Consider the following 23,749-nt stretch of genomic DNA (forward strand, 5'->3'; position numbering starts at 1 on the left):
CCACATTCTCCCATTTGAAGTTTGCAAATTAAAGTCCCAATCAAAAACATACACTGAACTAATTCTTTCTATGGAATCCAGTCTAGGCCATTTAAAAACATTCTTTTTTACACCACATTTGTCCATGAATTTTATTTCGCCTTCATCCGGGTTTCTCAAGTTGACAACTTGTCCAACATAGAAATCATTGTCAAAATACACTGCTACATTTTGGCCTTGTTTTGTGAATTGGTAACTGCCGAACGCTGCAGTGTCTGTAGATCCGATGGCATCTTGAACTTCCTCAACCTGTTGACATTCAGCATCAGCACACTCGTCATCGCAGTCTTCATAGGAGGTCACTTCTGTGGTGTTTGTTTCAAGAAACTGGTTCAAGTTGTTGAGCAATGCTTCAAAATTACCTGTCAGTTTGAGTGAAGAATGTTTAACCCCAAGAACCACCTTCTGGTACCGAATTTCATTCTTCAATGCCTCAGTCTTGAGCTTTTGAGTTGGAATTGCTGCCAGAATGTTTTTTCAATTCTTTTGCGTGTAGGCATGGTCCTCCATTCTGTTTAACAGCTGACATTATGGCTTTTCTTTTTTGAAGTTGTTGTTCTGCTTTTGCCTCTCTAACTCGCTTATTTTCGCAAAGTATTGCCTTTCTTCTTTCAACCACCTGCTTCTGCATTTCCCTGTGTTTGTCTCTCATTCCTTCTGACTTTTTTTGCTGCTGTCGAAAGAAGAAGCTCTTGATCAAGGTCTGACTTTGCTGAAAACCATGCTGATGTGTTGTTCCGCTTCAACATATTGATTGTAGAGTGATGATGCAGTGATGAATTTCTTCTTTTAAAGATACTGAAGTCGAGGTCACCAAAACAAGCTTCACCAAGCAAATTTGTGATTTGGCTGTGTTGCATTTTCTGTCGCATTTTCTCACACTTAACATCATGGTAACGACCACCTGGAAGAAAATCTGATAGCTGTCGTTCAGTTACAGCCTTGAATTTGGTACACAGATTTTGAAGGATGGAATTGACTTCTATCTTCTTCTCATCTGAAAGTTTACACAGTGAGGGAAATATGTTAGTGTTAACATTAAGTCCAAAGAGTGGTGGTATTTCCTGGTCTGTTAACGGTGTTGGATCCTCTGACCACTGACTTAGTGCTGCATGAAGTTCACAAACATGACTGAAGAAGTCCAGATACTTCACCTGTTTGCCCATTAAAATCCAGTAGGGACCAGTTATCTTTTCATACACCAGTCCAAGAGCTATGATGGCACAATCTAAACTCTCACATTTAGCATCGAGAAGGACACTGTCTTGTTTTCGATTTAGAGATGATGAAAAGTTCTCAAGGAAATTAATAATATCTGTCCGATGGAAATGCAGTGATGCTGCTGACTGGAAGTAATTGTTGAACCGGTTTCCTCTGAAGCTTGTTATCGTAGAAGTGATTTCTTCTAGATGACAGAAAGCATCCCACGAATCCCTACAGCCATTTTTTTCATCTCCTCTTGGACCCAAAATATCGCAAGCAGTGCGAATATATCTCCCAGCTGAATTTTCACCTGTTGAGGCCCACGTTAAAAATTTTGTTGAAGCATTTCTCCCGATTTTTTTCTCTTTTCCATCTTCCCATTCTTTTAGGACCTTGTCACTGGCACTGCTTAATCCCAAAAGGAAATGGGCATTACAGTGCAAGAATTCCATTTCTTCTTCCGTGCCAATGATGGTTTTTCCTTTTCTCGTTGAATGACTTGTCGAACGATTTCATGACACTGGCTCGATCACTCATCAAACCCGAGAGATTCTTCAGCATGGTCTTAAATATTTGGTCTGCCTCTTTTGTATCGTAAATATCAGCTAATTCCTGCAACAGTCCAAATGCAATATCTACTAAAGTAGATGTATCTTCATGGCATACTGGGACAAAACCACAAGAGAGAGATTGTCCACTGTCTGTTGTCAACTGATGGCCAACATATTTTTGATGGTCTTTTGTGGTCCCATCACTATGCAGATCAGCATTGGTTGATTTCAGAAGGGATTCTGCCACCTGATGTTTTGCCAAGATGTGGCCTTGGTCTGCAAATCTCAGCGATGATCGCTCTGAAGGCAATTCAATGTCTGTCACCTGGATGTCAAAAAGATGTTTGCATACAACTTGTATAACATGCGCACAGTTCTTTGCAGAAACTTCTGCATCACCTATCAATGAAATTACACACTTCACTACATCTTTAGTAAACTTCTTATTATCTTCTCTTGTTTTGAGGACACACTTGATATCTTGCTGCTGTACTTGAATATCTAACAACTCTCTTTTCAGCTGTTCAATTTTTTGTTTAAGCGTTTTCTTCTCTTTTCTTTCTAGCTTCAGCTGTACTGTGGCATTCGATAACTGTGATTGCAAAGAGCGAATTTTCGCCCTTTTCGATTTGTTAGCCTCACTTACTTCATCATTCACCCGCTTTTGTAAATCGAGTTCATCCTTCTGAAGTTTGCATTCTTTGCGTTTAAGTCTTTTGTAGTAGGCTGAATGTCTGAGCTTTGATAGAGTATCAACATGTTTTTGTGACGAGCATTTCAATTCATTCAGTTGTTTTTTTTGTTTCATCAAGTGAAGCTTGAATTTTATGTTTTGATGCTAGCAGTTCACAAATTTCAACATCTTTTCTTTCTGTTAAAGATGCAATCTTTACATTCTTTTCTTCAACAAGCTGTTGCAAAGTATGTCCAGTGGCCTTTTCTGCAGTAAGGGACTTCTCTAGTGCTTCTATATCACCCCTTAATTTTCTGAGTTTCACAGCTTCAGTATGAGGAGTGTCACACGAAATTGCAGAATTTTCCCGAAACCGTTTCTTAGGATTGTCAACAACACTTTCTTGTACCGATACTTGGCAAACATCACCATTAATATCTTGCACCAATGTTTCTAATACAGAAACCTGTTTCGGGCAAACATAATCAACAAGCAGGAAATTTTCTAACTGACATCTGTCCCTGGATTTATTTTTTGATTTCTTTTTGAATTCACATAGTATCTTGGTTAAGTCTTTTGTCAGTGTCTTTCTGTCACATTGGATATTACCGGTAAGTGCTTGCACAGCTTCATGCATCCAGGAGGAAGATAAATCCTCATCTTTTCTAAACTTGTCAAGTTCAATAAGAATCCCATTGGTAAGGCCAATAGGTACCGGAACTGGAACAGGCACATTGAGCAGCTGTTCTCTGGTTACTCCAGCCGACTTTAGCTGAATTCCTATAAAGGCCAATTCTTCCTCGAGAAAAAGTGTGAAATGCTCTTCCTCACCATCAATTAATGCACATGCACGTTTAAACGTTGTTTCAATAACATATCGTAATCTCTCTTTGGATAAGTTTATGATTTTTTGTGCAAACCCTGTCAGTTCGTCCCACGACTTGTCATTTTTGCAATAGTAAAGTTGCAACAGTAGTCTACATGTTGTCTTCAGCTGTGGAAGGTTCGGACGTCTGCCGCGACCAGTTGACAGAAAGGTGGTAGACAGCTTATCAAAATCTTCATTAACTGTTAAAAAAAAAAAAGAGAACATTATAGAAAGGGAATACTGTCCGGTTTCTTCCTATAGTGTGTATATCATTGGTTAATATGTCAAATATTTGTTATCGGCGAACTGGAAAATGATCAAGCCAGGTTATGGTATGTACTACCCTGTCCGTGGGATGGCGCATATAAAATATACCTTGCTACTAGTACTAATGAAAAAATGTAGCGGGTTTCCTGTCTGTCAAAATTAACAAATATCTGACATCAGTATTTGATGATTAGTTAATCAGTGTGCTCTAGTGGTGTTGTTAAATAAATAAAAACTAAAAAGTTTAGTGTTTATTACTTTTAATTTGAATCCCACTTGTCTTGACACTTAATATTTGCAGATTGTTTTATTACTCAAAAAGTTTTATTTTTAATGTAGCATACACGTTCTAATTAACAATAAAATAACCATTATATAATAATAATAATAGTGAATTAGTCATTAAAAAAGAAAAAAAGAAAGGAAAAAAAAAAAATGACAAAAATAACACAAGTTTTATGACAAAAATAACACAAGTTTCCACCCTAAAACCATTTAAAATATCATTTAATATTTCATTTAATATTTCATTATTACAAAAGAAACGAATAAAATCGAGTGTATGCACAGATCAACACAAAATCGTAATTTTTTAATGAGCAGCTAATTTCGACAACGTAATCCGCCATCTTTGATCTGAAGTGCCAATGCCGAAATATTCACAAATTTTACTTCGTAAAAATATCCACGACAACAGCTGAACCATAGTTAACAATAAATCGCCATGTCCTTTAACGTTTATACTTATTATAACTTGTATTATTTTTTGCATTGGTTAGTGGAAAATCGGCCTGTTTATAATATAAAGCACGTGGGTTTGTTGACATTTTTTTTGTATGCATCATGTCGCGTCACTGAGAAAATAAATTTTTCAAATGGACATACAGATGTAAATACCAACCATCAATAATTTTACAAAAAACAAATATATTCATTAATACCTCATTCTCACATTAATATGAATAGTCAATACTGTACTTACCTATTTTACTGTATATTTTTTCTTTTGAAAATTTTTCTTTGCTGGCCATCACACAAGTCAAGTTTCGCGGGTTTGGTCACCACGTGCTCGATGAATAGGGTTTCAAAAATAGCTTCGCGTATTTGCCCCACTGTACACAGCCACAGTTTCGTAGATGTTTTAGAAAGATAAATGGATGATGATTGTATTAATACCCAATGTATCGCGATTTTTACAAATAGTTTTGTTATAATAACGATTTAAACTATTTTTTAATTTATAAAAACTAATTACTATAATTTAAAAAAATGAAAATTATGCGTATTTAGTACGAAAATAAAGAAGAAGCTCTGCTCTGTACAGTGCTATTTTTAGATTTTTTCTCGGTTGAATAGGGAAAATGCTAGAGACTATTGAATGCACTCGCAACTTTTAGGATAGTCAAATCTCAACGGGCGGTGTGTGAAACAAAAGGCTTGAAGACGTGTGATACATGGTCTTTTTCAAACACAATATATCACATATATATTGCATTAACTAACAAATAAGAAATACAACATAAAAGAGCAATAATGCATGTACATTACAGTATATAATTTATTCCAGTAAGTACTTTACAAACCAAGATATAAGCAATTAAAAATGGTCTATTTATTGTAATTTAACCAGGGCCACAGGGTTTACAGTGCTGTTGCTGGTACCTATTATAAGCATTAAATGGTATCAGGTCGTTTCGCCCTTATTCCCGATCGCCCTCTATACAGGGTCGTCTCGCCCTCGTGTTTGTTTGTGAATGATGAATAAATTTGTTTACGTGACTCTACTTGCAAATCGGATATAGATTATCAATTTGTAACCCTTTATCAACCATAAACACCATTTATATGTACATATGTTATTATGTTCAATATTTTAAAGAACCTCACACCATCCCAGTTCCTACGGGCCTGATGTATTTTATATTAATAAGTACAAAGACTAGCCTACACAATGATATTGTAGATAGGACATATTAGTTATAAAGTGCTTTGGTGGGGGGGGGGGGGGGGGGGGGGGGGGCCGCTTTTTAGCAAAATTGACATGTCATGTTTACATCTATGCTGATGAAATATTAAAAGGTCATTTGCTTCAGTTTACATTTAAAAAATGCTTGCTGTATGCTATATATGGCATTGTTGTTGTCCTTGTTATTAAAATAATGCGTATTTTGTTATTAAAATGTTTTAAAATAATGAGTGTTTTGTGCTTTTTTAAATAGGTTTTAACTAAGAGTTCCCGTTTGAAAATCACATACAGATGTAATCATAGAGCGAGTCTGAAATATTATTACATTTTGTGTTTTTCTTCTACTTAGGTCCATTTGCTTCAGTTTACATTAAAAAAGTCATTAAAAAGATATGTTTAAAAAAATGTTTGTTGTATGCTATATATATGGCATTTTTGTTAAAATAATGCCTATTTTGTTATTAAAATGTTTTAAAATAAAGCATGTTTTGGGGGGGGGGGGGTTAAAGATTTTGTGAGAATATACTCGTTTTAGGTACAAACTAAGAGTTCCCCTTAGAAAATCACATACAGATGTAATCATTGAGCGATATCAAAAGTTATGGAACATGTACTGTTATCACGAACAGACCTGGGTACATCGGACTATCAGTTTGGTTTTAAAAGTGGGACATCCACCGATATGTGTTTATTTGCTTTTAAGGAAGTTGTTAACTTTTACATTTCACAAGGTAGTCCTGTGTATGTTTGCTTTTTGGATGCAAAAAAAGCCTTTGACTGGACATTATATATGACACTTTTGAAAAAAGGCGTGCCTACTTTTGTAGTTCGCTTTCTCAAAGCATGGTATTTAACCCAATTGTTTAGTGTAAAATGGGGTGCATATATTTCCTGTAAGTTTAATGTCCGTCAAGGCGGGGTAATGTCACCCATTACAGCCAGTTTAGGGCAAAATACATGCAGCAGTTTTCTGCTATCTGCCATTTTGTTTTTTTATGGAATACTCTTCAAGAGGGTTGAAAGACTCTAAAATATTAATATAAAAATCAATGATCTCTAGTGGTATCTTTAAACAATCGAATAATATTATTAATAATAAAATAATATGACGTCATCACATTTGCATTTATATTATAACATGTTATTACATTCAGCGGTTGTTAGATTAAGTCATATCCTTTCACCCCTCTTGTAGAATATTCCATAAAAAGTCAAAATGGCAGCCGGCACAAAATTACATGCTTTTTGCCCTATGCGATCTCGGCGAAGTCGATGCAGGTGACATGGATATCATCTAGTATGTGGAATCCATGCCATTGTTTTTTTCAAGATTTCTGTCTGGACAAAATGTGGGTAAAATCTAACGAAAAATAAATTTATTGTAGTCCACAATTTGTTTCGGACCACCCCAATACATAGGGGCGAAACGACTCATAATGGAGGATGAAACGACTCATAATGGAGGACGAAATGACTTGGGGCGAACGGGAATAAGGGCGAAGCGACCTGGATTCGCATTAAATGAGCAATTGTGTGCTGTGCATCACTGAAGCATGCCGTTTCGTAACCACAAAGCATACCTTTATCATAGCCAAAGAGCAATTCTTTTGTCATAAACCCATTTAATATTTGATTGTATTAACCCTGTAATAACGGTATGCAAATTTCATGTCATATGCAAATTTAAAAGTTCATAATGCTACTTTCACCTGTCAATAATTGAAGGACTCAGTGCTAAATAGGGAATAAGTCACATTTTGAAAGTTTTGAGAAATATACCAACATATAAGTTTTTATTAATTTCACATTTACCTTTACCATAAATACAATTGTATGAATGTACTGGGTTTCTATATATATAATTATATAATTATGTTAATATTACTGTTTGTAAATATGTTTGTACATAAAATGTTTTTTGTCATGTAAAAAGAAAAATGTGTGTTTGAAATATATCAACAAATAAGCTGACTTCGCTTGACATGATTCTTTGTGACAATTTCTAATCGCTAATTATTAAAATGCAGTTGGCTTGGATTTTTGTTGTTTTGTTTTTCATTAAATAACATGTACAAATGTGGATACGAACTGGTATGCTTTTGGGTACGAAACGGTATGGTTACGAAATGACCTGATACCGTCAACGATACACTGGTGGCACCTAAGTCCGCACCTAAGCATTTGTGTTATATTTTAAAGTTAAAATATTTATTTAAAAATATTTGTTTCACCGCCACAGTACAATGGAACAATAAACGTGTTACAACGAAAGTTATTTTAATTTTAATGTTTTTTAAACAGTCTGCGCAGCAAACAGTAAAACAACCACTTCTGTCGCTAATGTTTACATAAAACAGCAACAAACAATGGATCCGACTTATATAAGTTCCATATAACAAACACTTCCTGTTGCCTCTGTTTCAGAAACATTTAGATTGTGCAAATGAGATAAATATAAATGGTGTTCCATGCTCCTTAGTTTGGACAACACAAAATGACAATATAAAAAAAGCCAATGTAAACATATTTGATCATTATTCAACAAAAATTGTCTGTTATTAACTGTAAATGAGCACAAATAGTGTCCGTTAGACATATAAGACAATCAGTGATAATTTTGAAACAGACTATAGCTAAAATAGGCCATGCTACAATCTTCAAAGTCTGTATGCAGCCATTTTGCATTGTGTCACTCGGAGGGAAATTCAAAGTATTCTTGGATATTTACGTCAACAGATAAAATAAGACATTCATTTCATTTATGGATTCATAAATTACAATAAGGTATGTATTGAAGCTTCTATGTAAATTTATGTAAGTTGATATGCAAGGTTGATCATTAAACGTTGGCAGACACGTGTTGACAGGTGATAGAAAAACACGATCGAGGCTGGCAAAAGTATACTTTTAATGCATTAATTCAAAGTTTTTTTCAGTAAAAGTGTTATCGACCAGTTTTATACATATATTCACAATTAAGATGTGTTGTTTTAACCACGGTTTTGTGAATTAAGTTAACGTTGTTTGTTTGTTTACAAACGTACCCCGACACTTGTTTCAAGACGTAATGTAACGTTATTAACGTGCGCAGACTAAGGTGACATGAGTATATATAAATTATAATGCACGTTATTGTTTAATATCAACAAGTATAGTTAATTAATAATACGGTTAAATGTGATGGCTATTATATGTCATTAAATATCGAAAGCCGTCCTATTTTACGTACGACTTGATTATTACTAATCTGCGCACGTGTGATCTTTGATAGTGTTGTGCGGTGTATTGGCGCACCTAAGCATTCAAGGATTATTTTCTATGTGAACACTGTGAAATACTTAACAGACCTTGCTTTTTAAGGTGTTCGTACAGCGCATGTAATTTCAATCTGACGAGTGAAAAACAGCGCATGTTACATTCAACAAACGGTGCACATAAAATAGATGTGTACCATCAACGTCCCAAACTGCGTTCACCTAACGACAAAAATACGAATAAGATATTTACGGAAATACTATTCTACATTTTTGAGCTACGATACGTGAAACAAAATAGATTGCAATCAATCAACGTGAAAAATCAACAATGTGGACATACAGCAAATATATTCTAGTAAAGAAAAGTGAAACACCCTCCGGTAAACAGGAAAGAGTGCGACGTTTGTAACTGCTTTCAGGCGTATGCGTTTGCAAAAAGTGTCGTAGCGCGCATGTGCGATTCGTCATTTTCCATTTTTAATGCCACTATATGAACAAAATATTTGTCTTAACTATGCACAGTTGTCGAACACTTAGTTTAATATGTTTTTAAAAGGAAAAATTCAATTTGTCAAGCGTTGTGTTCTGGTCCGCGTTTTATCAACACACATCACTAACACTTAATGTCATTAATGATAGGCATTACGTTTATACCAGTGAATAGTTCCAAAAAAATTAACGAATTGATTCTTAATTAACACAATTTATACACACAAAATTATTTAAAATTGTTATAAATGGATTATAAAAACTATTCACTACAACAGCGGCACAAAAATGTAGCATACCTTTTGCAGATCGAATATAATAATTGAAAACAAATTCTAACAGGAGGGGTCTTAAAAATCGTAAAATTTTAATGCTTTGGCCTTGTTGATCTGGCACGTGTGAGATGTGATATGCACCGAATGTTAATTCATCTTTCTCCAGTTTAACCTTTAGACTACTGGATTAATTTTTAACAAAAACCACGTTGAGTGGGTACAAGTTTATAATTTTTACTCACATATATTCACTTAAATGTTTTATAAATACATGAAATAAAGTTCATATATGAATCGGTATTATTTTCGTGTCTTTTTTTTGTAATTTTTATTATTTTTAGATAAGCTAATGGTGATTAAAATTAGGCAAAAAAAATCAAAAAAGTTGCGTTTACTTACGGGCATTTGTGGCCAGCTGTCCAGTATTTATGTCCATTATTCCTGATAACTGGTTTTCTGACCAGAATTTTTTTAAAAACCAGAACTACGATTCATATTGCAATATTTGGTAATTTTCGTTGTTGGTAAAACGATCAAATTTATTATCAAATTAGCTGTCAGAGTTAGCTATCGATCCCTGAAAATGACCGTGACGTGCCGCCATTGTTGTTAAGCGAAAATACTTGCCGAAAACAATTTTTTGAACTAAAAATTTCAACGTATTTTCAATTGAAAAAAATCAAAACAAAAGCCACAATTTTGAAAAAAAAATCTTTTTTCTTTTATTATATTTCCGTTTCCAGTGAGTGTCGTGTGCAAAACGGCGGGAAATATGAATTGGGGAATGCACTGTATACAGTGTACAGTATGTCGCCTGCAGTACTCTGAAGGTTACGTCAATTTCTACGAGTCATGTGGACCCGATATCGGTAATTTTAAGGAATAACAAAAACGACTAAGTAAAATTAATGGTGTTAGGGGTTTGTAAAGTTTTGTATTTAGATACTTACTTTTCTGAACTTTATTGTTAATGAAAATGTTTCTGAACTGTGAAGAAAAACCTCTGAAATGATTGACATGCTGATGAAAACAAATCGGATGTTGATTGCGCGAACCGTACACGAGAAAATAAAGTGAACGGAGTTGGAAGCATAACGCAGTTGGGGACGTTGACGATATATTTATTTCCACTGTTTACAAAAATCAACAGTTTTCATAGCTCATTTAGCTGATAGGAAGGTCCTTTTATTAAAACAATAACAAATTTAAAACATGGCAGTGGCTTCCATGCAGTTAAAATGGTTGTTTTTTTTGTTGAACAAATGGGGAAATATTGGTTTAATAGACAATTTTGTAGACGTACTAATCAAAATCCAATCAGAGGTACGCTGCCTATTTTATTTATTTTGGAGAATGATTTTTCCACTCGCTTAGCATATTGAGGTGTGCGATTTTCTACTCGCCTACAATTTTCAAAAACCAAGGACTGACTTAATAAAATGTGTCTCACACCAATGAAGCAGTGCATAATCTGAAATACACTACAGATTGTTTTATAAATAAACATTTTAAAATGGTGCATAAATATAGGCACCTCCTTGTATTCAAAACAATTTGCATGTCCGGTGATTCAACGCAGTAGATTTGGATCGTTGACCCCGCAATTTATAGACCGCCCATGACCTCACTTTTAACATATAAACGCTACACTTTGTCCCAGAATTATTTTAGTACTTTTTTGTTTTGACTTATTAAAAATATTACTATAAAAATGAATGATCACACATGACCCATCTCATGATCAGTTTTGGAATCGTTTTCTTGAGTGGCACTACTGCATATCAGTGTTTCTGCCCGAAAGAAATTTTTGGATATGGTGCTATGGAATTGAATGCAACCACAGTTAACAAGGGGGTATGAGGGACCTCCCCCAGAAAGAAAATGGTTTAAGTTTAGGGTTAGGGTTAAGAAAATCACACAGTAATGATAAAATTAATTAATTTTGTGAAAAGGTTAACTTAAAAAATGTATATATGCCAAAAAATTGGGTATAGCGCCATACCCATTTTACCCACTGGCAGAAACCCTGCATATGTATACATGTTATTATTTTTTAGGAACTACTGGCCTTTGACGGGTCCTGTTTCCTGGGAATTGGGCTAAATCAGAACCACTATCAAAATGGAACCATTTTTGTTGGCGAAAACATTTAGCTATTAAAGGCACCTCATTGTAATAGCAAAAAATAATATCTTGTACATCTGTATATAGATTGTGGGGTGCCATTTCAATCAGTGCTAGGTTCTATTTTGTTTCATTTTCGTTTGGGGCTGTTTTGGCATGGTTCTGTTTTCAATATAACCCGTTTCTGGAATGTCGCGCTTGAGCAGTTCGGAGCTCTTAAGTTTATTGGCAATACAGCGCATGTATTATTGTGTTTTGGAATTCTGGCATGACTGATGCATAGTCGCAGATTCAATGCAAAAATAATAATAATAATAAATAAAATTATAATACACTGTTCTCGCTGAGGTCGGCACCACACCCTTCGAAAAAACCCCACCAATAAACGATAAGCAAAAAAAAAGGGGGGGGGGGGGGTAGTTTGGTTATCATATTGCTGTGTTGGTAGACTTTGAGAAAAGACATACTCCTTATTTTGCCTACAAAAAAGTGCAAATGAGTTTATAAAAAAAACTCGTCTTTTAATTGAACCGAAGATGATATCGGTCTGACATTCACGGGCAGTTCTGGTTTTGCTGGACCGATCAAAGTTTTAATATTATTATTTTTAATAAAGATTTCAAGATATACAAAAAATAATAAAGATGTTTGTAAAGTGATCTCCTAATGTCAGATACATTTTTGTTATTTCCATCTTCATCGAATTAATCGATCGCTGTGATAAAATATTATCGCGGTGTATATATTATTTGGCACTCTAGATAAATGATTTTAATTATAAACACTACCACTTCCGTTGTTTTTATAAGCATTCATATCCCCTCGAAATTAAAAGTTTACAATATTTTATAAAGAACTGCTGAATAAACAGAATAACAGAAAGTAAAAATCATCAGTTTCAACCAATTATATCTGCAACTGGGGACAAAATATCAAATGATAGTTAGTGGAAACAAAAGACAGAATGACCGTTCTGATCACGTGACAAATTTGGCACCAAATAAGGTTTTTTTTCAATCGGAGATTGCCGAATCCGTAAAAAATAAAATGTTTTCATTGCTTACATAAAATATAACACTTATTTTGTCTATCAAACATACAAATGGATACAGATATTGGACAAAATAGAGGCTGTTAAAAAATACTGTTAAATTACGTTACGGTAACTGTCGTAAATGTTTCGTCAATTGCTTTTTTATACACAACGCGGCTTGTTTCCTTTGATGTCCAGTGTGCAGCTGATCGCTGTTTTTTGTGTGAAAAAAAGTGCATTTGGAAATAGCGGAGATAGGTGCTAGAAAATAAAGAGGGGAGCTCAAAAATAAAGAAGGGCGGGGAACGTGAAAGGAGGGCGGCAAAATGGAATAGCGGGGCGGGGCGCCCCGCTTAAATGGAGCAGCGAGAACACTAATACAGTCAGTCAGAAAAAGATAGATTACCCCATCGGACTGGTAGTTCATTTTTTAATTCGTCCATCAGAATTTGGCGAGCAGGTGAGTGCTTTCTGCACCCCTATAACAGTGGATAGAAAATTAAGCCTGGAAACGGAAAAAATGTTCAGCGAAAATGACGTGTCCAAAAAGTTTCTTTTTTAATAAAGTTTTACTAATAGAGCTGCAAATTCATCACCTTGTAATACAAATATTAATGAATTTCTTTTGAAACTTCATGCGATTGCTTGCCTGGTATATAAATGGCATATTTACTACAAAGTTATGTTACTAAATAACTTCTTTTATTTTTAGCCATGAAGACTATAATCTCCACCGAGACTGTTTCGATTCCTAAAGGAGGTAATTTAACAGTTTGTTACAAATAGTTTGTTTTGTTCTTCATGCACTTCATGCAAAAAGGATATGTTGCATTTATTAACATGATTAATTCTCTACTATGAGTATTATATCTGATGCCAGCTGTATGTCCCCTTTGGTTACGGTGTAAGTGTTTGGTGTAATCTTGTCCATGCATCAGGATGTGAAAATAACAGCGACAAGATTTTTATTTATTTATTTACTTTGCCAATTTAAAAACTCTTTCTCTCTCTCTCTCTCTCTCTCTCTCTCTCTCTCTCTCTCTCTCTCTCTCTCTCTCTCTCTCTCTCTCTCTCTCTCTCTCATTCGTTTGACTTTATTGTCTCTTATCTTGTTTCTCTCACCTCATTAAGCGGTTTTTATTATTTTTTCAGTAACTGTAAAGGTGAAGGCACGAAGGGTGACTGTGACCGGTCGACGAGGGACACTTGTAAGAAGTTTCAGACACTTGCCAGTTGAAATGCAGATAGTTGGCAAGAAGACGTTAAAAGTTGACAAGTGGTTTGGCAAGCACAAGGAACTTGCAGCAACAAAGACTGTATGTTCTCATGTTGAAAACATGATCAAGGGAGTCACAAAGGTAATCACATGCTTGTCTTCAGGATATTATGCTTTCAATGTTTCCCCCAGGAGTTTTGTTCAGAGGTTTGGCAGAATAGTTGGATGTAAAATGAGTTCCAGAAGGAGGGCGAAAATGCTATGGTTGTTCATGGACATGCTCTCCCATATTCTAAAAAAAAAACCACGATTGCTTTTAGATGCATTCTGAAGTACATATGGGTGTTACGTACACTTGCAGAAATATATATTTAAAGATGTACAATAAAACTCCGCAATTGCGACCAATAGCGTGATTTATTAAGATTGGTCTTAATAGTGGGGTGATTCTAATACCAAATTACTAACATTCAAAATAATGATTGTTTGGTAAATTTTGATTGTTAATTTTACATCCCACCCTCCTTTCTGGTTGTCGTCGACAATGTCTTGACAGGATTAATGCGTGATGATGATGTACTGGCATTTACACTGAACTGCAAGAATAATCAAGTGTCAAGACTTGATTCAGTTATTTGTGATCTTGGACCTGTTCTTCATAAATATTACAAAATAGAGATTAACAACTGTGGTCAAATGACACCTTTCCAATGTTTAAGGACATCCATTGCCCCCATAGGTAATGCAAACACGTGACTTCTGGCTCACATGACTTACGGTGCAGCTAATCGTTGAATTTGTTGACATTTTTGGTGAAAAAGTAATAAAATGGTATGACATTTGCTTTCATAAAACTCTGTGCTCGGTGTAACTTAATTTTCAACATTATTGTGTGCAGGTTATACAAAAAAAGGACTGCACCATACATTCCTGAAATAACCATGACTCGCTCATTTGCAGACCAACTTTTTGCTAGTTCTAAACATAAGACTATTTGAGCAACACGTGTACATCATGTAATTAATTTCAACACCATGGTGTTTGACAACTAAGCAAGATTTTACCACGTTATGCATTTGTCGCTTATGTGACATGATGGGTAAATGCTGTGGTCACTTTTGTGGGATCAAAATGCTCTGAAAACGACAATTGGGTTTGACTTTATTGGTAATAATCAGTAATACCGGGGTAATTTTACAATAAAATAATGATATATTGCAGTTTTTAAAATATTGGTCTTTATATTGGGGTGGTCATAGAACTGGGGTGGTTGGTGGTGGTTAACTGTATTTCAATGATAATGTTAATTATTTTTTTAATAATGTAAAAATTTTTAATTAAAAGTAATTTGAAAAGGAAGTATAGACAGGGTTTGCATGCATTGTAGAAAACTTGGAAAGTCATGGAATTTGAGATTTAAAAATCTAGGTCTGGTAAACTGATTTTCAATAAAAAGTGATAGAAAATCCTAATATTGTGTCCACCCCTCACTCCACCCTAAAATTAAAAAAAAGACGCCCGAAGATAAAATTGTCATAAAATGTATAATTCTTAAATTGGTAAATCCGATCATGGTCTGGAAGCATAAGTCCTGAACTGGTTCCGGTTAGAATTGGTCAGTTGACTGGTATTGGTTTCGCTTTTACAGTATTACACTGCAAGCATAATGCATACAGAGAATTAGTCTTATGACTGGTATTGTAATGCTCATATGGCATTACAAAAAATCTAATAATATTATGTTGGTGAAATTAATGCGAGTGGCATAAAAAGAATGGGGACGGGTTAAAAAAGAAAGAAAAAAAAGTCAAGATTGTAATAAAAACGAAAGAGAATTTGATCCTGTCCTGGACTATATTCATTTTAACAATGTTTATACTAGTTACTGAAACTGCATTGAAAATTTGTCTGCCCTACTTCCCCAATAATTACTACACCACCAACAACTGTTATCACTACAAATAAATAAATAAAATTAATTGGTTGGTCCTGACAGAATCTCTTTAAAACTTGCAACTGATTATATATTTTCATTAAATTGTTTATTTTTAGTTACACACATTGGATTTTTTTTTATATATATATATATCTATATCAAAAAGCCACCAATTAAGCAATGTGGTGGTGCGTTAAAGGGACACATCCTAGTTACATCTATTTGTTAACCATTACGGCGTTGTTTTTCGCTATTAAACCCCATTTTTCACAAATAAAATTGCACTTTACTTACATTTTATTATTTAGAATACACATTTCCATTCACCTGAAGTGCTTTTTGGTAATTCTGATGTTTGTAAAACCACGAAATGCATTTTTTCACAAGACGTGCTGTCGATAAAAAAACGTTAAGCAAGTGAGGTCCAATCTATTTTTAGAGGGAATCTTCCTGTGTAAACGTCACAGATGTTGGTATACCACGTGACCGTTATCATTTTGGTTTGGTTTGTTTTCTCGTGCACGGTTCGCGCAATCAACATCCGATTTGTTGTTGTTCATTTGTGAGATTTTTCTTCACAGTTCGTGAACATTTTCAGTAACAATAAAGTTCAGACAAGTAAGTGTCTCAATACAAAACGTTACAAACCCTTAAAACCAATAATTTTGCTAAGTCTTACGATATCTGGAGAGGGGATACAACCAGGACAGAACAGTTGGAGAGGTGAAAAAACCGGGAAAAAAACCAGGAGAGGTGAAAAGAACGCACCCCAAGTCTGTGCGCACTCTGTGAAATTTGTCGTGACGTAGGCATTGTTGTGCTTCGAGCGACATCTACCGGTGACATCAGAATACTAACTTCCAAAATTATTTCAAGCAATTGGAATATGGGGATTCCCATGGTATTTATCGATATAAAACCTGCTTTTTCACTCCATTTGATAAAAACGTGATCTAAGTGTGTTACAGGTTTGTAGATTTACCAAATTATAATTTATTTTCGCTGGATGGAACTAGGGTGTGCGGCTTTAACTTCCTTTCTACAACATTGAGTTTATTGCTTTGAAAGTATTGTTTTGTTTTGGTGGGTTAGTTTGTACCTGTGGTTGTTTTGGGTTTGAACATTTCTCCTACAGTGAAACCCCTCTAAACCGTAAAATGTCCGGTTTTAAGAGGTATCCTGATTAGAGAGTTTAAGCTATGTACTGATATTTAAAAGGGGATCATGAAAAATGTCTGGTTTTGAGGGAATTCCGGTTTACAGAGGGTCCTGTTTTGAGAGGTTTCACTGTATTAGCATCTAAATTCTGGCAACTAACATCATTTCTCATCTATTTTCAGGGATTTATGTACAAAATGCGTGCAGTTTATGCCCATTTCCCGATCAATATAGCCATTTCTGATGACAGCAAACAGGTAGAAATCAGAAATTTCTTGGGTGAAAAGTTCACGAGACATGTTAACATGTTGCCAGGTGTCACATTCACCACCTCAAAAAACCTCAAGGATGAGTTCCTGTTGCAGGGAAATGATATTGAACTGGTTTCCAGATCAGGTATATTGGTTTGTTTTTAATAAACTTAGTGGGATCAATACTTAACTTGATGTTAAGTTTCAGCATTGAGGTCCAGTACTCGAAACCTATAGTGCTAGATCAGTGAAGCTTGGTTTCTGCAGGGCTCAAAGTTAATAATGTCACTGATAGCATTTTTTGGCTTACCTTTGTTTGTAGAGGGGTAGGTTTTCTGTTTCTAATTTTGGCAAATTTTCATTTGGATTTTGCAATATTTTATTTGAAATATTCTTCAAAAGTTTCGAATATTTGAGTTTGAAGTCAACCAAACTGAAAGTTTATCATGGATTTATGGTGTGCAAGCAACACTAAATTGGAATATGTGTATATTTGAAATTAAAATAAAATAATGTTTTTATAGTAAAAACTAATAACAAGGATGAGGAATTTTGTTTTACTTTTTAGTTACTGAATTCCATTGTTTGCATAATCTTGAAAAATCAACTTTATTTCTTGATGGGGTTATAATTCCTGACAAACATTGATTGTGTTCACTTGATTTGCATACTCTATTCCCAAGTAGACCTATTGGCCAAATAAAGACAGTGAAAAAAAAATTACCTACATCAACTTTTTGAGCTAATCCAGATGTCTAAAGTTGCTGAAATTTAATTTATTAATGGACATAAGAACATAAAATTTCTTGGTAAAGGCTTATTTAATACTTTTAAAATTAATTTCTTCTTCTTTTTTAGCTGCTCTTATTCAGCAGTCGACCATGGTGAAGGATAAAGATATCAGAAAATTTCTGGATGGGATTTATGTGTCTGAAAAGACCATAGTTGATCAGGAATAAATGACATGAAAAAAAGACAATAAAACTATCGAGTGGACTAAACCATAGTCTGTTTTCTTGCTTGTCTGCCTTAAGTTGGTAATTGTTTATTAATTTTTATTGTTAAATTATTTAAAAGTGCGGAATTTGTTTCAGGTATGGAAGGAATAATGCAGTATACAAATCATAAGTGGGTTTGCTTTGGTGGTTAAAATTGAATAAGGAAACAATTACTATTAACAATTGGGTGAAATTGACCAACAGTACAACCATGTGTCAGAATTACTTGTGGGATAGAAAAGGTACACACTTGGGTTATAGAAATTTTGATCTGGGACAAAGGTCAAAATTGTTTTTTTGTTTAAAAGAAGAAAAGTTTGTTTTGTTTAATGATGCCACTAGAGAACATTGATTAATTAGTCATCGGAGGAAACTCGCTACATTTTTCCTAATGCAGCAAGGTATCTTTTATATGCACTTTCCCACAGACAAGAAAGCATATACCACAGCCTTCGATCAGTTGTGCACTGGTTGGAATGAAAAAAAGCCAGTCAGTTGGAATGGTTGGAACGAAAAAAAGCCAGTCAGTTGGAATGGGGTGATTAGATCCTACACTTATGTGTTAAATAGAATTTTAACAGGTCAAAGTTCATAAAATAACATTTATAACTAAAATTTTAATGTTTTTTTTAAAAGAAATTGAATCTCACAGCATACTGGCAAACACGGATAAACTAATCCTTCAAATTTACTTAAAATCCAGACTTTCAGACAAAATTGCCGTGGACACTTTTTTTTTCGCATGTTCATGCCACATGCGATCAGTATCAAAATACAGGAAGAAAAAAAAAAATTCTCGCACTTTGTTGGATTGCATGGTCAAAGTATTTTTTTGACAAAATATATGTTTTATGTAGTACAAGCGGAATGATCAATTTATAAATGTAACTACTTAGCTCCCCTTGATAAAAGGAACTATTCCCAGTTTTCAACCATTGAAACATTTCCAAATAATAATTAAAGTTGCATTTCGAATACAGTTTAATGTTTAGAATATATTAAATTTGTTTATGGTTGTCCTAATCTTTTAATTTCATTTCACTTTATAATACAATATATATATATGAAATCATTTGGAGGTAAAATAATGAGTAACGCATTGAATATACTTATAGACATTGACATTTTAAACAAGAAAATATATTTCTTAAATTAGTGGAGTAGTTGAAAACGTTAGTCGGTGCAAAATCAAGACTCCCATTTTTATTCTTAACCATAAGCTTATGTAGTTTTTCTTTTATATATACAGGAATGAGAATGTACCGTAAAATGGTCTAAAAGCTTTCAGGATTTGGGGTGTCCTCCCAAAAGTCTGACGTCCTATAACGCTGATGCCAGACAATTGTTGATCGCATTACTAATGAAATGTAGTGAAAAATGGAATAGTCTTGATACAACTAAATAGAGAACATAATTACTATATAAAATTAAGATTTATTGATACTGTAACACGTGTGTCCATTTGACGCATTTTTATCCTAATTTTTAAAAGATGTCAAAATTGCATCTAAGAACTGAATGGATGTTTCTGGCTGAGTGTTGGCTGTTACTTCAGTCACACGATTCCATTTTTCGTCTGTTTGTAGACTCCTTTCTTGGTGGAGGGGCAGTTCCAAACTTTATCTGTCTCAGTTTAGCAGGTTCTTTCATTTGCTTATATCAGGGGTGGGAATTCTCCTCGGATCTGCAGTTTTCCTCTCTTGTAACATTGCGTTTTCTCGCATTTTAATCGTCCTTGCCCTCTGACCCCTCTAGATTTCCTCTCCTTTTTTTTTTTTTACAGTTAACCAATTCCCATCCCATTTGTATCCAATTAAGGTTCAAGTACGCTGTCCTGGGCACACACCTCTGCTCTCTGGGCTGTCCGTCCAGGACAGTGGGTTAATTGTTAGTGGTTAGTGAGAGAGAAGGTGTAGTGGCTTTACACCTACCCATTGGGTCGTTAAAACTCGCTCTGGGTGTGAGCCAGTACCGGGCTGCGAACCCTGTACATACCAGCATTATGTCCAATGGCTTAACCACGACACGACCGAGCACGTTCTGATGTTTCTAGTCCTACAAATTTGTACACATGGATGGTGAAGTTTTAATTGACCCGTTCATTCTGGAATGAAAACCCAGATTATTGTTTGTTCTGGGGCCAGTGGTATATAAAACAATGTTTATCTGAAGTGAAATGAATTGAATGGAGATGTTGCAGTATCTCCTGTAAAACCCATCTTGTTACCGTCGAATATTGTTATTGCATATTCCCCACATGCCGTTGTGTAACGGCCTAGGAGAAATAAAAGTTCTGAAAAGTTCATCTCTAAAAAAAAAAAACATGGACCTTAAAAAGAACGGTATCTTTACATTTATTAATTCCATTTACTAGATTACAATTAATCTCGCTGTTGCTTGTGTGGAAGCAGTAGATATAAGAAAATACTTTAAATAGGTACTGTGTAATCCAACCGAAACTGTGGTAATGTCCGTCAGCTAATTGATTAACACTGCTGACCCACTGCAGGAGGTAGCTTGCTGAACAGACTGGAGCAGTACCATTAAAGCAGACGGGGGTGTACAGGAAACATTACATAACGCAATAAAGAGTTTTGTCTATCAAATGGCATGTCTGTGTTGTGGGACGTCTGACTTTAGGGAGGGAACTGGAATATGATAATATGAATGATTTTTTTTTTAATGGGAATATAATGAGCATGTCCTACGTTTTATTTTGCATGTTGCCAGTTGCCAAAAGCTAGAAACGTAGGTATTTTGCTCACCTCGAGGAAATATTGATCCTTGGGGGGAAAAACTGAAGTAGGCACCTTTATAATACAGCTTTGTTTGGTGCCTTTAATCTGTCGGGAGTGGAGAAATGGCTTATTTTGGAAGGTAATCTGTTATCCTGCTAGTATTGAGTGATCAAATAGCCAAAACGCATGCACCCGTTTCCTGGAATAAGTATATTTATTGGCAGGAAAATATGTTGTTTGAGTACGTATACGTACATGTATATGCGAACAGATTTGCTTACATGAGTAAATTGAAGTATTTAATGATTAAAAACCACACATGCAGGGCTGTAACTAGCAGAGGGGGCTGCCCCCCCTCCCCCAAATAATTTTTAGTGGTTATCGATACTGACGTTTTAAGTACCGACCGGCCTCGGTGGTGTCGTGATAGGCCATCGGTCTACAGGCTGGTAGGTACTGGGTTCGAGGCATGGGATTTTTAATCCAGATACCGACTCCAAACCCAGTGATCCATAACTGGTTCAACAAAGGCCATGGTTTGTGCTATCCTGCCACTGGGAAGCGCAAATAAAAGATCCCTTGCTGCTAATCGGAAAGCGTAGCCCATGAAGTGGCGACCGCGGGTTTCCTCTCAAAATCTGTGTGGTCGTAACCATATGTCTGACGCCATATAACCGTAAATAAAATGTGTTGAGTGCGTCGTTCCTTCATTCTTTCCTTCACTGAGTTTGAGAAACAGAACTTCGATACTGAAATGAAACTAAACAAAACAAGATGGATACGAGCGACAGGAGAGGGAAGCATATATACTCTTCAAAAGAAGAAACGCAAAACCACATTGTCGTAACATTTGGAGAATTGATTTAATTATTGAATGGTGAGTCCGATAATTACCAAACGTTGCAGGATTGTTCACAATTCACTCTAGTCCATTGTGAGTAAGTGATAGGACACACCACCAAGGTCAAGGTCATCTGGAGTCAATACCGGGTGTGGCCTCCGCGTGTGTTGACAACTGCCTGGCACCGCCTGCCCATTGAAGTAACCAGAGTACGGATGACGTCCCGGGGGATGGTGGCCCACTCGGCCTGCAAGGCTGCTGCCAGCTCGGGCAGGGTCTGGGGCTGTGGTTGTCGCTGTCGGAGGCGTCGGTCCAACTCGTCCCATAGATGCTCAATTGGGTTCAAATCCGGTGATATCGATGGCCAAGGAAGGACATTAATGTTGTTGTTCTGTAGGAAAGCCGTTGTGAGACGTGCTGTGTGAGGCCTGGCGTTGTCATGTTGGAACACTGCGTTGGCGTTGGCCATAACTGGAACGATGTGTGGCCGGAGGATCTGGTCAATGTAGCCCTGTGCATTCAGGTTGCCCTGCACGTGGACCAGGTCAGTTCTGCCAGTGTGTGAGATGGCTGCCCACACCATGACACTACCCCCGCCGAATCTGTCCACTTCCTGCACGCAGTTTGCCGCATAACGTTCACCACGACGCCTATACACGCGACATCTTCCATCATGACGTCGGAGCAGAAATCGGGACTCGTCACTGAACCACACCTGTCTCCATCGCAGTTGATGCCATTGTCGATGAATCTGGCACCACTGCAGTCGGAGTCGACGGTGTTGTGGTGTTAAGATAACACCTCGAACTGGACGTCTGGCACGAATTCCTACCTCACGTAGGCGGTTCCGTACGGTCTGGTCGGATATCCTGCGCAAACCTGGTATTGCTGCGGCTGTGGAGGTGGCAGTAGTCAATCGTTCCCGAAGGTGGCGTACCCGGATGTAGCGGTCCTGCCCGGGGGTAGTGACCCGTGGTCGACCGGATCTAGGGAGGTCACGTGTTGATCCATGTTGCTGGTAACGGTCCCACAGTCTGGAGATGGTGCTTGGGGACACATGGAATGCCCTGGCAACGGCCGTTCTGGATTCGCCTGCGTCTAGTCGGCCGATGGCATTGTTTCTCTGCGGTTCACTGAGACGTGGCATGTCCTGGATTGTCAACTGTCGGCCAGATACAGAGGCCAGGCAAGCGAATACACTGCACTTTTATACTGTCGGTGTTCATGTTGCACGTGCAGACAACGCACGTGCAGTGGTGACATGGTTTGCACGTGGCTGCGTTTTTGCGAATATTCACATTTTGGAACTTTATTGTACAGTAGCTGCGTTTTATCGAATGTAACCGTGGGAATGTGTTTGGGACATGCAATGACCTTATATTCACAAAGCATGAACCGGTAGGAAACATAAAATCGGAGTTATAACCCATTTGTACCCTTTTGCGTTTCTTTTTTTGAAGAGTATATATATGTGTGTGTGTCTGTGTGTGTGTTAGTCAGAGCAAGTCCAATTGTCCACAGGGAACGCCTACAGAAGATCCTTGTGTGGTATGCAGAGAGCAAGTCCAAACGTACAAGTCGTAATAGAAACGCGCAATCATGGGTTAAACGTATGTTTGGGGGAAGGGGGGGGGGGGTCTTCAGTTTGCAAACCTAATGCCATATATTTGTCAAACATTACTTTGAAACTCGTGTTAAGATTGTAGACAGTATTTCGCACTACCATATAAGGGAAGAGATTCTAAATTATAGTAGGATTTCACACACACACACACACACACAACAGCCGCCCCACCCCCACCTCACTCCCACACTTTTAAAACCTGATCGACGCTAATGCCAGTGCATGCATCAGTTTACTCGTGT

General features: G+C 36.3%; 2 protein-coding genes across 2 annotated transcripts; one reads left to right on the forward strand and one right to left on the reverse strand.

Annotated features, from left to right (window-relative positions):
• Positions 1–1,795: 1,795 nt before the first annotated feature.
• LOC121376400 lies at positions 1,796–4,773 on the reverse strand. The gene is made up of 2 exons (XM_041504258.1): positions 4,584–4,773; positions 1,796–3,534 (listed from the first exon to the last, which is right to left on the reverse strand). Exons 1-2 carry the CDS (start codon positions 4,630–4,632, stop codon positions 2,576–2,578), a joined length of 1,008 nt encoding a protein of 335 aa, XP_041360192.1. The 5' UTR covers positions 4,633–4,773; the 3' UTR covers positions 1,796–2,575.
• An 8,578-nt stretch (positions 4,774–13,351) lies between these two features.
• Positions 13,352–18,302, forward strand: LOC121375552 (60S ribosomal protein L9-like). Its single transcript, XM_041503055.1, has 4 exons — positions 13,352–13,505; positions 13,898–14,103; positions 17,238–17,451; positions 18,165–18,302. The coding sequence occupies exons 1-4, from the start codon at positions 13,460–13,462 to the stop codon at positions 18,263–18,265; spliced, it is 567 nt and encodes a 188-aa protein (XP_041358989.1). The 5' UTR covers positions 13,352–13,459; the 3' UTR covers positions 18,266–18,302.
• Positions 18,303–23,749: the final 5,447 nt, after the last annotated feature.

The sequence above is a fragment of the Gigantopelta aegis genome, chromosome 6, assembly GCF_016097555.1.
Source record: "Gigantopelta aegis isolate Gae_Host chromosome 6, Gae_host_genome, whole genome shotgun sequence".
Taxonomy (NCBI): domain Eukaryota; kingdom Metazoa; phylum Mollusca; class Gastropoda; order Neomphalida; family Peltospiridae; genus Gigantopelta; species Gigantopelta aegis.

Excerpts from the sequence above, each read along its gene's own strand:
- LOC121376400 (XM_041504258.1), bottom strand. The coding sequence starts at position 4,632 with ATGGCCAGCAAAGAAAAATTTTCAAAAGAAAAAATATACAGTAAAATA. Across the intron at positions 3,535-4,583 it reads AAAAATATACAGTAAAATAG|TTAATGAAGATTTTGATAAG; the intron begins GTAAGTACAGTA and ends TTTTTTTAACAG.
- LOC121375552 (XM_041503055.1), top strand. The coding sequence starts at position 13,460 with ATGAAGACTATAATCTCCACCGAGACTGTTTCGATTCCTAAAGGAG. Across the intron at positions 14,104-17,237 it reads TGATCAAGGGAGTCACAAAG|GGATTTATGTACAAAATGCG; the intron begins GTAATCACATGC and ends ATCTATTTTCAG. Across the intron at positions 17,452-18,164 it reads TGAACTGGTTTCCAGATCAG|CTGCTCTTATTCAGCAGTCG; the intron begins GTATATTGGTTT and ends CTTCTTTTTTAG.